Source organism: Eleutherodactylus coqui, chromosome 1, assembly GCF_035609145.1.
Source record: "Eleutherodactylus coqui strain aEleCoq1 chromosome 1, aEleCoq1.hap1, whole genome shotgun sequence".
NCBI lineage: Eukaryota > Metazoa > Chordata > Amphibia > Anura > Eleutherodactylidae > Eleutherodactylus > Eleutherodactylus coqui.
Genome location: NC_089837.1, coordinates 389,034,029 through 389,046,947, shown reverse-complemented (window position 1 = coordinate 389,046,947; position 12,919 = coordinate 389,034,029). Strand labels below are relative to the sequence as shown.

The window sequence follows — 12,919 nt, the reverse complement described above, 5'->3', positions numbered from 1 at the left end:
CCTGCTGGCAAATTTGGAGATTGTCAGCACATAGTAACAATAGAAGCAGAAACCAAAAATGGCAACAGCACGCAAAGTAAATTTACTATCAGAGGTATACATTCCTATAATCTAACCACATTAAATAATGCAAGGTTCCTAACATATAATTTGATCAAATTACATTGGCCCATCTACCAACTCCTATAGTAAATTTACTTTGCGTGCTGTTGCCATTTTTGGTTTCTGCTTCTACTGTATGTTGCAGCCATGGTTTAACGTGCACCTATTCATTTCTATTGGGATATATTTCCAATGGGTAGTGCTGACCCCTTTTTCCCTTTCAGCACATAGTAACAAATCATCCACATACTGTAACAAGACCACCCCTTCTGGCCAGGGCCATATGTTCTTGTAGAGTCCATAGATTATATTCAGTTACTTCTTTTATAAACTGTGTTAGGGATTTTGATATGGCTTCGTGTCTTTCCCGTAGCAGCTTCCTCTAGATTTGATGCTGCTATATTTTTTTAGTAATTACAGGGTAAAGTCCTTTAGGCTTAAAAGCCAAAGGTACTTCACCTGCTGCTTCCTGCTTACAGACGCGCTGCGAAAAAAGTTATTGCTGTGCTTTTGCACTACAGGCAGAACAAATGTCCGTCCAACACGGGTTTTGCTGGTCACAGTTCCAACAAGTCCAGTAAGAACCTTTTTCTTCCGTGAGTAACCTTTTATTAGGATCATAGGGTGGTGGATTTTGTATTTTAAGAGCGTAACACATTATACTCTTGTACTCTTTTTGTTGATAATTAATATCTTTGCTTGTTTTACTTATTTTTATCCTACTATTTATTATCCCATACATGTTTTTATCTGCAATCCACGCCCCCCCCCCCCCCCCCTGGCAATTCCTGAATTCTTCCCCAAACTCTTTGAACAGTCAACATGGATTAGTCTGAGGAGCTGTTTGATCATTGATAAGGATGAGCGAGTATACTCACTAAGGCACTACTCGTTCGAGTAATGTGCTTTAGCCGAGTATCTTCCTGCTCGTCCCTAAAGATTCGGGGAGCGCCGCGGCTGGCAGGTGAGTCGCGGCGGGGAGCAGGGGAGAGCGGGCGGGAGAGAGGGAGAGAGAGATCTCCCCTCCGTTCCTCCCCGCTTTCCCCCGCAGCTCCCCGCCCCGCGGCGCCCCCCCGAATCTTTAAGGACGAGCAGGGAGATACTCGTCAAGGCACATTACTCGAACGAGTAGTGCCTTAGCGAGTATACTCGCTCATCCTTAATCATTGATGGTCATCCATGTCATGGATGTCAACTGGGCAGTCCAAACAACCAGGGAGAGAAGACCAAGACATTGAATGCACGGATGCCCAAACAGGATGCCCTGCTGGTGGTAGGGAAAGTCTAACAGAGGTGTGGTATGTTGTTTTTAGCCCATTGCAGCCTGCAGCAAAATCACAGAGTAGGACTAACAGTCACAGACAACACTTATCCATGATGTTCCAAAAGTATGTCAGCTCTCACATAGATGTACTGAGATATAGTGCTGGCCCGTTTGACTTCTGGGCGTCTACGCTACACAAGTGACCAGTACTGGCACAACATGATTGTACAGCTGTTCCTGCTGATTAGCATACCTTCCAGTGGACAGAAGGCCCGTTTACAGCCCCCTGCAGGCCATTGTGTGCACCACCTTGCGACATCTCATTATGAAAAAGTGCCAAACTTTTTTTTCGGTAAACAAGATGAACTAACAGCTCAAAGTAACATTAGAACATGCTGTCTATAAAGAGTGGAGGGGGACGTGGGAGGAGCCAAATGAGAAAGAAGCAAAGAGACACACACAGATGTTGCTGCAGCTAATTGTACATGTTGCATTGTCTTACAGTTACTGGAATCACATCTACACTGCTCAGTACTGCTGTATAATGTCTTATATGATACTGCTGTCTCTCTGTATATGAGATGATAGAGGAGCAGGATCTCCTCTACTCTGTGTGTGTGTCATATAATGTCATATAATGGGCAGAAATCGAATGATCACTCACGTACACACAGCTTAATTCTGAAAAGTCACTAATTCCTAAAGCTCAGGAACTGTTTAAGGTAATCTGGATAGTAGCCATTTCATTTGTCAGTACACAAACTGTTCTTTGTCCTTTTAATATGTACACAAAGCAAATACAGCGTATCTGAATTCCATGGGACATATTGCATAAGACATGCAAACACTTTTTTTTTTGTAAATTTTACTCCTCACTAGTTTATCGACTGCAACGCTTGGACATACATTTCTTGGTAAGTAAGCATTTAACCAGTAAATAGTTCCTAATCACATATGTCTATAGCTCAGGGACTCTCCAGGTTACTTTCCAGAATTTAGTCCTCAAAGCAGGAATTTTCTAATTTCCCTTGCAAGCTGCAGCTTGAACTCTTGACTCTTTTTGTCACATTAGCCGCCCAAAAGGAAATAAGAGCATTTGACTGAATAACACATCATGGCTGGCAAGACGTGTCTCATACTTCTCATATCTCTACTTGTCGTCCTCCTTAAACCTGCAGAAAATGGTAAGAGAATGTATCTGCTAATTGTGGGATGTGTCGTTGGGAAGTGAGAGAATTGTTAAATTGCCTGGATTAAAGGGACTGTAAATTGTCCTGTGATTCTGTGCGGTGGGAGTGCTTCCTGTACATGCAGATCAGGACAGTGTTTCTTGTACATACAATGTTATTGCGTATGGCATGATACAAATTTGAAGGTATCTGCCGAATACTATAAATCATGACTGTGTACATACAATAATTAAGGTTGTGTCTGATATTACTGCAATTGTGATACATGATGAACTGCATTGCTAAGAATCGGTGACTACTAAAAAGGTCATATCTCTAAGGGTCCTTCTACACGGGCAGATGAGTTGCCTATAACAAGATGGACGATATAGCAAATTGTTTGGATTTGCAAGACTAGTGTTTATATAATAAATCATCTGCTTCGTTAATGTGATGACTTGCCTTTCCTCCTCTCCTGCTCATTGCATTATGTATAATCGGATATGCTGCGGACAGGCAATGATTTTTATGTCAGCATAAAAGTTGCAATCAACGTCAAATGAGTGAATTGTTGTTCGATCGCTGCATGTTTACAGTGAGCTGTCATTGGGAATGATCATTTGGACGGTTTTTCTGGTGTAAAAAACCCTTAAAGGAAGTCCGTCAGCTAATTTTTCCTGTTACTCTCAATATACTGATACATGAGCGACTGAATGGTGATTAAAACGGCACCATTATCACTGTGCACTGCAACTCCCATCTCTAGATAAAGGCGCAGGAAGGCTTCCCACACTGTATGTTAATTAGCCTTAGACCATCTGATGGGTGGTTCACATCTGCCAGAGGACCGGGTTATCTCCCTCCCTCTTCTGCTAAAAAAGCCCTCCCTATGTTTATGGACGTCTTCAGCTCTGTCTGCTGGAGATGTCCTGCTTTCCACGGACGGTGTACCTGAGCCGCACTGAGGCTTCAGACGCATACTCTGTGACTCCTCCTCAGCAGGAATCACATGTAGCCGCCATCCGCAGGATGGGAGCCACAGGGCACAGAATTAGGGCTCATGTCCACGGGCGGGGCGGATTCCACATTTGGAAGCCCGTAGCGGAATTCAACCCTGCCCGTGGCCAGGACCCTGCTAACCCATACGGGCATTCTTTTTTCTCTTCTGCTGGCGCACATGTGCAGTACAGCTTTTATTTAAACTCCTGCTTTTCCATGGAATACACGGAATTGCAGATGGGCCGTGCATCGAATGGCATCCAGTGACTTAAATGAAAGCTGTCTGTGCAGAAACCGCATGAAAATGGAGCATGCTGCGATTTGATTTCCGCACCCAAAGGTCCACAAATCAAATCCACATGCTTTAATTCAGTTGTGGACATCTATCTTTCCCTATGGGTGGCCTGAACTGTGGATCATCTGCACAGGTGCCCCATGCGGAGTCCATAATTCAAATCCGCCCGTTTGCATTGGGCCTTAATGCTGTTGTTTTAACCATCATTCAGTCACTCATGTGTCAGTATATGCAGTTTAATAGGCAAAAATTAGCTGACAAACTTCCTTTAAATGAAATATATTAGATTTCCTTTTTGAGTCCTTTTTGCTTTTTCTGCATATCACTGCAAAAAGTCTTTCCAGATTTAAGGCCATTTACACTGAAAGATAAATCGCTCAAAAATCGTTCAAAGGATAGTTTGACTGACAGTTTTGAGTGATCACAGTCATCGGTGATTTCTAGCTTGCTAGAAATCACAGATGAACGAATAGTACACGAAAAGTGCGCAATGGCAGCGCGTTTAGACACAGCGATTATTGCTCAAAAGATGGCTTTTGATCGAATTCTGAGTGATAATCATTGTGTCTAAATTGGTCTTTATTCTTTGTGATGCAAATTAAGACACTGATCCACTGTAAGTTAATGGAGTTTGTGAAAACCCCATTCACTTCCATTGTACTTCACATCAGCAGTTCTGCTGTGTGTGAACTCATCCTTAAATATAGTATAGAATGTTCATTGCAAGCCGCAAAGTGATTAACGAGGCGGCGTGGGACTGGGGGCAGGGGGGTGAGGGGTTTAGTCAATTAGCGAGCAAAGGTAGTGGGGAGGGAGGAGTTAGAACAGGAAGTAGTAAGGAGAAGAGCGGGAAAAGCCACAAACGACCGAGGAGTGGAAGAAGAAGGACGTAGGAGGAGAGCAGACGAGCAGAAGAAAGATAGAAGCAGAAAAGACAAAAGAACAAAAAGCAAGTCGGGGAGCGCAGAAGACAGGAGTCGGGCAAGAGAGAAGCCATCAGCAGACAAGCTTGAAGAGTCGGGTGGAAGACAGTAACAGCGGAGGAAGAAGAAAGAAAAATGGACGACTTACGGGCCATGATCCAGGAGGCAGTGATGCAAGACGGCACCGGATGGCTTGAAGAGCTGCTGGCAAGCTGCAGGACGATCGCCGGAGCCAGAGAACCAGCCGGGGAAGAAGGACAGCAGCGGAGATCGGGAGAGGAGCCAGCCTGCACGCAAGAACCGCCGCAAGGAAGACCGCAGCAGAGACCTGGAAAGGAGCCAGCCAGCACGCAAGATACACCACGAGGAAGACCGCAGCAGAGACCTGGAAAGGAGCCAGCCAGCACGCAAGATACACCGCCTGGGAGACCGCAGCGGAGATCGGGACAGGAGCCAGTCAGCCCGCAAGAGGCACCGCGAGGGAGACCGCGCCGGCGAAAGCAGCCCCCGGCGAGGCTCAGTCCGAGCCCCGCACCGAAGAGGGGAGGAGGAAGAGCCAGCCAGGGCAGCGCAGGCACCAGGAGGGACGGAGGAGCTAACCGGAAGTCGGCGCCGGCACTGAGAGGTACGGCGGGAGGACCGGCATCGGAGGCTCAGAGGACTGTGCCAGCGGAGGGTCTGGAGCTCGGAGGACGGCGCTCGGGAGCGACAGCGGGCGCCGAACTGAGGCAACATCGCGCAGCCGGGCGCAGGATGACCGGACTAGTGCGAGGTGAGCAGAGTGCGAGCAGCGGAGAGGAGCAGGGGAGCGCGCGGTCCGGCCGCACGTCCCCGCAAGATGGCGGCGCAGCGCACGTGGCGGCACAGGCAGCGCCGAGGGCGCGAAAAAGAAGAAGCCCGGTGGGCAGGGGGGGAGAGGGTGGGGGGATAGTGAGAGAGAGGGGGAGCACGGAAAGCTGGGGCCCACGCAACCCCCCCCTGACACACAGCCCGGGTAGCACCAGCGGGTCCAGCAGCAGCAGGGAGGGGGGAGGCAGGTCACGCTACCCTGCAGTGCCAGCACAGGGCGCAGGGTCAGCATGATACATGGAAGGAAACAGGCCATTTAGGACCCCACATAGCCCTCAGGGGGGAGCGGGGAGGGTACATTTAGACACATGGCCTAGCCAACCCCCCCCCCCTCCCCGGTACATGGACACATTTCAGGCCTGCCACCCCCACCAACAACAACTCCCACCCTCCTTTACCCTGTACCAGCACCCACCAGCCCAGACCAACGAATTCAGACAATGCTACGTGAACCCCCACTACATTCCCCCTCCAGCAGACCCCGCAGTTTACCTTCCCACACATAGCCAGGTCCCACGCCGGAGCTCTAAGAAGCAGGGCCAAGGCGCTAGGCAGAGGCAGAAAGAGCGAGCCAGACAGGAGAGGCAGGATAGAGAGTTCCAAGCGCAGCTAGAGAAGGCCAGCGTAGGGCGTAGTGCCAGCAGCAGGCCGCGCGAGTCAAGCGACGAAGTGCCTAGCAGTGATCAGGACGAGTATTGCGTGCGAAGGGAGCAGCCACGGAGAGCGGACCCGCAGTCATCCCTTTATCGGAAGGTCCGGGAACGCAGTAGGTGGCAAGAGCTTGCGCAGGATCGGTCAGGGCCGGACCAGCCTGGCACGTCCCAGTCGGATGACACGAGGAGGGTTCGGCGATCGATTGGTCGGCAGCCTGCGTATGAATTAGGACGGAACCAAGGGAGCGGTACAGCGAGGGCATCACCCTTGGCAACGCCGGAGGTCCGTCCAGTCGGTGAGTCTACCCTATACAATGTTCTTAAAAGTGTGTCGGATCCCGCAGCGGGTGCGGAAAAAGATGATTTAGTGTCGGTTCTGAGGTCGCTGTTGAGCAAGGTTGATTCAGAAAAGGGGCTTTCAGTGTCCTGTGTGGCTCCAGGGGGCGCAGGCCCGCCTGCGGGTAATATTGGTGCTTGCTCAGCAGCGTGCACAGAAAGTGTTCCAACGGATAGTTTACAGTATGCTGATTCGTTGTTTTGTGGGGTTGCCCCTTTAGGGGTGGGTCTGCCCGATGATGTGGTGGAAAAGATTAAAAATGGCTTGTATATTGATATATGGTCTTTGCTTTCTTCGGACCACGTAATGGTTGACAAGGAGCGGTCGGCAGAGCGAGGTGCTGACAAAAAACCGAAGATTGCAAAAACTTTTGGTAATTGGTTGCAGGCTTTTGTGATTTTGGTTCATGTAACGTGTCAGTTTCAGCCGCGCAAAGCGACGGAGATGATGGTATATCTAAATACCATTTATAGCGCGTATCGGTTGCACGGAGGTGCAGCATGGTGGCGCTATGACGAAGATTTTCGGCGTCGCGTGTCGGGAACGCATACGAGTTGGGCCTCTAAGGCCACTGATGTATGGATTCAGCTGATCCTAGCGCAGCGTCCAGCCAGGACTTCCTTTCCCGGGGGAGCCGCGGGGGGGGCATCTCAACCACCCGCGGCATCTCCTAGGCCGAATGGCTCCTGTTGGTTGTACAATGAGGGCCATTGTCGATTTTATGCAACCTGCAAATTCCGGCACGAGTGCTCGGTATGCGGGGGGCAGCATGCGGCGATCCGCTGTTTCAAGAAACAGAGGTCGGTACCCGCGGTGGGTAGCACCGGCGGAAATGCGAACTCCGGTGAGAAGCCAGTACCTGGATCCGTGGTTAAACATGTACCACAGGAAACAGGAAGCAGAAATCCTTAGGTTAGGATTTCGAGAAGGCTTCAGAATTCCGTACGCGCATCAGCCTGCCACTATGTTATGCCCCAATTTGAAATCGGCAAGGGACGATATCGAATTGGTAAAAGAGAAGGTTCAAAAAGAAGTGGAGTTGGGCCGGATGGCCGGCCCTTTCAGTATTCCTACTTTCGAGAACTTGCGAGTGTCTCCTTTGGGTCTGGTACCTAAGAAGGAAACCGGGAAGTTCCGACTGATACATCATTTATCGTTCCCAATAGGGGGATCGGTCAATGATGGCATCTCAAAAGAAGAAGCAGCGGTAGCCTACACGTCGTTCGATTGTGCGGTTCGGTTGGTAAGGTCGGCGGGTAGATTTGCGCATTTGGCTAAAGCTGATATTGAATCAGCGTTCCGTTTGCTTCCGGTTCACCCGGAGTGCTTTCATCTTTTGGGTTGTAGAATCGAGGACCAGTTTTTCGTCGACATGTGCTTACCGATGGGATGCTCGATCTCATGCTATTTTTTTGAGTTATTTAGTTCCTTCCTTGAATGGATGTTAAAGTATGAGACGGGTATCACATCGGTGATCCATTATTTGGACGATTTTTTGTTCGTCGGCTCAGAGACATCGGGTGATTGCGGTTTCCTAATGACAAATTTTAAGAGGTTAATGCGGTTAGCGGGGGTCCCATTGTCTGAGGAAAAGACAATGGGCCCAGTTACATGCCTAACGTTTTTAGGTATAGAAATTGATTCGGTGGATATGGTGTTCAGGTTGCCGGCGGATAAAGTGGCCAGGTTGCGGCAAACAGTGGGCGAAGTGGCTAAGTGTAAAAAGGTGACGCTGCGGCAGGTTCAAGTTTTGTTGGGTCTTTTAAATTTCGCCTGCAAAGTGATCCCCATGGGGCGGCCGTTTGCCAGGAGACTGTCATTGGCAACTGTGGGGGTCCGCGAACCACATCATTTTATACGTGTGACGGCAGGAATAAAGGCGGACTTGCATTTATGGACGGTGTTCCTGCATTCTTTCAACGGGCAGGTGGTATGCCCTAGGGAAGATGTGGAAGGAACCGAAATCAGTTTGTTTGCCGATGCGGCGGGTTCGGGCGGTTTTGGCGTGATCTTCAACAGCCATTGGTGCAGGGAGTCCTGGCCAAGGTCATGGAGAGAAAAACGGTGGACGAAGAACGTAACTCTGCTGGAATTTTTCCCGGTGGTGGTAGCAATTGAGTTATGGGGAGCAGAGTTACGAGATCGGAGAGTGTGTTTTTGGTCGGATAATGCGGCGGTCGTACAGACGATAAACAAACAATCGTCGGCATCCCTGCCGGTTTTGGCTTTGTTGAGACACGTGGTGCTAAGATGCTTACAGGGCAATATGTATTTGCGTGCGAAGCATGTCCCGGGATGTGACAACAGAGCAGCTGATGCACTCTCTCGTTCACAGATGGAGCTGTTCAGGGAACGGTACCCGCAGGCGGATGCCGAAGGGGTACGCTGCCCGCCTTCCTTATGGAATCTGGCAGAGGAGAGTTGTTGAAGCTGGTGGAGTCATCGGTGGCGGCGGCAACGTGGAAAAATTACAATTCAGTCTGGTTATCATGGTTGAAGTTTGCAGGTGGAACAGTGGTAGGAGGGGAAAGGGCAAAGTCAGCAACCTTGGATATGCTGACGGAGTTGCGTAAAAAGCGTTTGTCGGTGGGAGCAGCCAAAAAGCATCTAGCGGGAGTGGCGTTTTTGTTAAAATTGCACGGTAGGATAGATGTGACTAAGGATTTCGTGTTCCAACAAATAATTCGCGGGTGGAAAAAAGAAAAGGTCCAGACGGATACGCGCCGTCCAATCACGTTTCCAGTATTGACAAGCCTGTTGTCAGCTTTGGAGTCGGTCTGTGCGGATGAATACGAAACACTGTTGTTTAGAACGGCTTTTTCATTAGCATTTTTCGCGGCCTTACGTATCGGGGAGATGGTCCCGGCAAGTAAAGTCAAGTTGGGTGGCCTACGGGCCGCCGACGTGATAGCTACGGGATCAGCCATACGGATAGGTATAAGGAAGTCGAAAACGGATGTATACGGAAGAGGTGAATGGCTCACCATTAACCAATTAGGGGCACAATGGTGCCCGGTTCAGGTCATCAGTGAGTTCTTAAAAAAGCGCCCACAGAGCGGGCAGTTTTTAGTACATTCCTCTGGTTCCCCGCTCACGCGTTTCCAATTTTCGGCGGTTTTACGTTCGGCGTTAAAGAAGTGCGGTTTGGAGCCGGGGGAATTCGGGACGCATTCTTTTAGGATTGGGGCCGCAACGACAGCGGAAGCCCATGGTATGTCGGAGGACGGTTTAAAACGATTGGGGCGATGGAAATCGCAAGCGTACAAGTCGTACATACGACCGGATCGTACGGTAGACGTGGTTTTGGAATAGGATTGATGTGTACGAAAGACTTAGCGTTATGTAGGCGTTTTTCTTGCAATTTGCGGGTATTTGCTATGTTTCTCTTGTTTCAGCGTCTGACCCATGGCATGTTTGGATCATCGGCCATTCGTTTATCTATTGGGCGGAGAGAAGAGCGGCCACTCGACCTATGGGACGGAATCTGGGTCTGAGTGGCGCGCTGGTAAACTGGATGGGTGTGCGGGGGCTTCAATGGCCCAGGATTCTGCAATTCGTGTTTAAAATCAGCAGGTGGACCCCCCGGAGAGTTATACTGGTCGTTCACGCCGGGGGGAACGACTTAGGAAAAACAAAAATGAACGAATTGCTAGTACTCATGAAACAGGACATGATGCGTTTTCGAGACTGTTTCCAGGATTGTGTGCTCGTATGGTCAGACATCGTGGCCAGGAGATGCTGGAGGGGTGCCAGAGACGGTGACGCGATTGAGAGAGTAAGAAGATTGATCAACCTTAGGATGTCCAGATTCGTTAAATCATTGGGCGGAGTGGCAGTTCGCCATTGGGAACTCGAGGACAAGAAAAGAGGAGCACTTAGGGATGATGGAGTGCACCTTAACGATGTTGGTTTGGACACGTTTTTGTCAGGACTCCAGGACGGTGTGGAAATGGCGTTGGCTAGGGTTGGCGTGGTGGGGCGGGATGCGCCATAGGAGTACGGCGCATACCGCGTGCCGGGAGCTTCCCATGCGGGCTACGGCTTAGAGGAGGGTTTGCAAGCCCGAGGTAACAAGGGGCTTACGAACGTCCTGTGGCCGTTACGGTAATAAAAGTTCAACAGTTTAGGCATGGGAAAGCGTGAGGAATTTAGACTTAGGTAGTTAGGTTAAAAGTAAAGGTTATAATATATGTTTGAAAAATGTTAATAAAGCTGTGGCCAACCCACGTTTTCAGCAAGAAGTTGTAAGTATTGGTTATTATAAGATATGTTTTATTATATGGTAAGCGAGCGTATGCTTAGGATTAGTATGCCCCCAGTCTTGCAAGCCGCAAAGTGATTAACGAGGCGGCGTGGGACTGGGGGCAGGGGGGTGAGGGGTTTAGTCAATTAGCGAGCAAAGGTAGTGGGGAGGGAGGAGTTAGAACAGGAAGTAGTAAGGAGAAGAGCGGGAAAAGCCACAAACGACCGAGGAGTGGAAGAAGAAGGACGTAGGAGGAGAGCAGACGCCCACCCACCCGCCCAGGTAAGGGGCAGGGTGCAAGGATGCAGGGTGTTCTAAAGAGGCGGAAGTTGTCACAGCTGGGGAATTGTAGGCCGGGAGCTTCCCATGCGGGCTACGGCTTAGAGGAGGGTTTGCAAGCCCGAGGTAACAAGGGGCTTACGAACGTCCTGTGGCCGTTACGGTAATAAAAGTTCAACAGTTTAGGCATGGGAAAGCGTGAGGAATTTAGACTTAGGTAGTTAGGTTAAAAGTAAAGGTTATAATATATGTTTGAAAAATGTTAATAAAGCTGTGGCCAACCCACGTTTTCAGCAAGAAGTTGTAAGTATTGGTTATTATAAGATATGTTTTATTATATGGTAAGCGAGCGTATGCTTAGGATTAGTATGCCCCCAGTCCTGTCCTAAATAATGTAATATCTGATATTACCAGTAGATAACAGAAAATCTTGACTGTCTAAATTAAAACTTGTGGTGATCACAGTATTATTTATTGATTGCACCAACATTAAAGCCTCATTCACAAGTTCGTATGCGTAAAATGTTGCATATGGCAGTGAGTGCACTGCGCATGACAGCGTATCTCACGCACGTTGTCATGCGCAGTGTGATTTGCTTCTCTCTTTTTTCTTTTATTACCATCTCTGTCTCATAGCCACGTTGTGTATGTATGGGCGACCATGCATAATATATTCCCATAGAAAAGAATAGGGCTCTTGCTGCGTGATATGTGGTGAAATAGAGCATCCTGCGATCTTTTTCACATGCGTATCTACATGCAATGTTTACAGGCTAATGTGAATAGATCAACGAAAGTCCGTGTACTTTCACGGACTCCATTCATCGCATATTACATGGCCGTGCATTGTGTGTGTAATACATTGCATTACTACAGTCCTGCAGTCAGTCACCAGTGACAGATTCGGTCACGGTCCTTCTGTCTCACTCCTCCACTGCATTCACATTGACAGACAGTCCAGATTCCAAAGAGTAAAGCGCCTGAAGGATGGTTGCATGTAAGGTTGGACAGGTCTGGTTCCCCATTTGTCAGTGTGTTGCAGTAACTGGATTGTGTTAGGATTTACATCCTGTTCGGCTCCCATCCTTCAGTGCCCTACATGCTGCCGTCCGTCTGCCAATACAGGGACCCTTTTCTGCAGATTTACATGGCAGAATCTAGAGAAGGCGTCCGCCTCTGGATTCAGCAGCAAATACTGTCCATAGCAAGCTATGGAAACGCGATTCTTCCTGCACACAGGCGGGTACCACAGCAGACTCCATTTTTTTAACGAGCCAATGATGATTTTTATGCGTGCATAAAATGAACGACGAATGAAAAGTGAACTGTGTTTTACACGGGAGAGATAGTTTTTCTTTGAATAAAGGTGGAGTGTGCTAGAGATTATTTTTGTCCGTCCGCCTCCATTCACTGTAAACAGGCAGTTTACACAGGCCAACAGTCGCTTGGTTTTTAGTTCTGCTCAAAACCAAGCAACTCTGACATGCGAGCGATTTCTTGCTTGGTGCCCTGTCGGCGGCCATGTGTAAACAAGACAACTATGGCACGAATTGGCAGTTTCCAGGGATTATTCAGATGATAAATGGCCTGTGTAAAGATACCTTAAATGTGAACAGGTACAGCACCCTTCTAACATAGTTGAAAATGCATAAATCACTTTTCTAATGGCTTTCTCATGTAAAAGTCTCAAAGGCTAGGCTGATTGTGAGGATCCATATTTAGGAGATATTTTTCACAATTTTCATCTCTTAGCTTAACATTAAAAAAAGAAGAAAAACATTAATAAGTGTTAAAGGGAATCCGTCA

The 12,919-nt window shown here is 48.6% G+C and overlaps 1 protein-coding gene across 2 annotated transcripts in view; it reads left to right on the top strand.

Annotated features, from left to right (window-relative positions):
• Nucleotides 1-591: 591 nt before the first annotated feature.
• F10 (coagulation factor X) overlaps nucleotides 592-12,919 on the top strand; it is a 35,375-nt gene continuing 23,047 nt past the window's right edge. Inside the window, exons 1-2 of one of the 2 annotated variants that reach the window (XM_066579683.1) lie at nucleotides 592-698; nucleotides 2,439-2,550. In XM_066579683.1, the coding sequence (XP_066435780.1) occupies nucleotides 2,481-2,550 (70 nt within the window). In that variant the 5' untranslated portion in view covers nucleotides 592-698; nucleotides 2,439-2,480. Of the gene's footprint in view, nucleotides 699-2,261; nucleotides 2,281-2,438; nucleotides 2,551-12,919 lie in introns of those variants that run through there. The other variant, XM_066579684.1, reaches the window with a different exon arrangement.